The 2546-nt window shown below is 36.0% G+C and overlaps 1 protein-coding gene across 1 annotated transcript in view; it reads right to left on the bottom strand.

Moving 5' to 3' along the window:
- Positions 1-649: 649 nt before the first annotated feature.
- Positions 650-2546, bottom strand: part of LOC132170867 (vesicle-fusing ATPase-like) — a 30991-nt gene continuing 29094 nt past the window's right edge. The window contains exons 19-21 of the mRNA XM_059582004.1: positions 1770-1892; positions 1561-1626; positions 650-1103 (exon numbers count right to left, since the gene is read on the bottom strand). Of these exons, the coding sequence (XP_059437987.1) occupies positions 960-1103; positions 1561-1626; positions 1770-1892 (333 nt within the window). The 3' untranslated portion in view covers positions 650-959. The remainder of the gene's footprint in view (positions 1104-1560; positions 1627-1769; positions 1893-2546) is intronic.

Raw genomic sequence — 2546 nt, forward strand, 5'->3', positions numbered from 1 at the left:
ATGATTAAATTAATCAATAATTTTCTATAAACTTAATCTTTTGGAATATGCAAGGATTTAACATGGCCGACGTTGATGGCCTCAGCGTCAGACCAAACCATGGTTGGGTCTTTGGTTCACGTAGGTTCGAACCAACGTTTCAATAGCCGACCATATTAGGAGCCCGTCACTCGCATAAGGTTATCAATGGTTCCATGTAATCTACCACCACTGCTTCTTCCTTTTTTCTCGAGCTTCGGCCAATTACCAAGCTACTCTCTTAAGCATATTTTTTTTTTTCAAATGGATTCAAATTCATCGTTGGATTTGTGGTTTACATGTAGGTCCTACAAATTCAATAGGAGATTTAAAAAAAAAGATATGCTATAGTGCAATAAAAAAATCATTTTTTGCCTTAAAAGTCGTAGGTGGCAAGAGATAATGGGCTCATCAGTGGGTGAGACCACAACAACTACAGATGGAACCTGTGGCCTCGTCACCTAGGAATTTTATGAGCAAAAAATGGTATTTTTATTGCACTATATATATATATATATATGGAGATGGTTGAAAGATTGTTAGAAGTCATTTCAAGTGTCTGATATAAGAAGTCATTTCAAACACACTATGTCAACCAGTGTGGCATGGGTGTCATAGATGAGTATGAAGAAGAGTAAAAGAAATATATTGAAATTCCCCCAAACAAACAGTAGAATCTCAAATCATCATCATACGTACATTTCAGCTGTGTTCAGAATCCTCTTACTTCCAACAAAGTTTACAACCAATTTCCATCTCAGAACACAACTCTCCCAACATGGTGTGAAGCACCTATTTCAGAAACTGACTCTAGATAACGCGACATGGAGAGAAAACCTCAAACTCAAATGGATAAGAAATAGTAAAAGGTGGGAGAGAAAAATAGAACATTGCAGTAAATACGAGGGATGGTTTTGTGGTCTGTTTTTCCGAGGCAGAAACTAGTTTCGAACAATATCCTGAAGGCAATCATTAAAGCGAGAGATCTTAATCTTCTCTTTGCCAGAGTATATTGCCTCTGAAGCTCCACCATGCTCACCCTGGGCTGCCATCTCAATCAACATATAGAGCTTCTTGATAGGCACCTACAAAGAGAAATGAAACAAAAGGAGAGAAAAATGAGTATGAATAACAATGTCCATTCCTTTGCTACTCATTTCTTCTGTAACAATGTTCATTTATAATGCTTGTATCAAGATACATGTTAGGCATATTAGTGCAGGAGTAAATTTCAAATGGTTCACAGATCTAAAGCTAGAGCTCCTAGAAAGGACCAGAAACTAAAACAAATATTCAACACCCGGCCCCCAAAAACGCGAAGAAAAAAAAGGATTAAAAAGAACAAAATTCATGATACGTCCCCGGGAAACTATACAGTAATTGGTTTAAACGACCGGTTGGAGGATTGTTGGATTTTCCTGATTTTCATTGATTCTTTTCGGTGAAATAAATTAAAGGAAGAGTGAATGAGAAACATTTTTTTTAAAAAAAAAAAAAAAAGACCCGAGAAATATGTCAAAAGGGTGATGAAGTATAACTTACATCATTCAGGGCCTCTGCAGCTGCATCGATGTCTTCATCAGCAAAAACATTCAGCTTTTCTAGCACCTGCGATGAGAAAAAGAGTAGATTAACATACATTCAAACTTTGAAGCTAAATGGTAGTATAATCCAGCAACAGAAAGCCAAATAAGAACACCACAACCACTATATATCCAAGACAAGAACAGAATTGCTTGAAAATAATTTACCTTCTTTGCATCATCTGTCTTCAATGTAGGAACATGGTAAGTGATAGAGAAAGCATCACAAATACCAATTGAATCTAAGATGCCAACTTCACTCGTTGTCCCTAAAACCAGAAGTTTTTTTCCCTGACAACAAAAATCACAAGATGAACTAGTAATTATGACTTCAGCAAGCTCAGAAAACTACCATTCACCAAATCATAATTCACATAGTTACTAAAGAAAAAACCATGGCCCAAGATATCAGAAATTATCACATATAAAGGTGTCTACGAATTCAGCAGGCGGCAAATGCTATTTGCACAGCCAGTGATTGTGACATGAATAATCAGGGACAAAACAGCAGAACAACTTTCACCATAGTCTCACATACTAGGATTATGATTTAATGCATCTATTAGCTCCAGAAAAGTTGCTAGTTTCTTTTATAGGTAAGTGCAACTCATTTATTCAAACATGGGATTGAACTATGGCCTAATCCTCCACTCTTTCATCAGATAGGAGATGCTAGATCTTAGCTCTGTTCTCAAAAATTGCAATTTACTAATCTTGAAAGAATTCATATTTTTCTTCTTCCTTTATTCCTCCTTCATATATATTGGGATCAAGACTTAGTAAAGTTGTATAGGTTATCTGTTGGATTTAGAAGTTCTAGATATATTTAGCTAGGCCTCCCTCAAGAAAAATGTCTGGCCATGCCACTGGGATATAGTATAGTATAGTAGGAAACAAATTTATAAGAACAGTTTCTAGGCAGTAAAGACAAATGAAAAAGAGAAA

This window comes from Corylus avellana, chromosome ca2, assembly GCF_901000735.1.
Source record: "Corylus avellana chromosome ca2, CavTom2PMs-1.0".
Taxonomy (NCBI): Eukaryota; Viridiplantae; Streptophyta; class Magnoliopsida; order Fagales; family Betulaceae; genus Corylus; species Corylus avellana.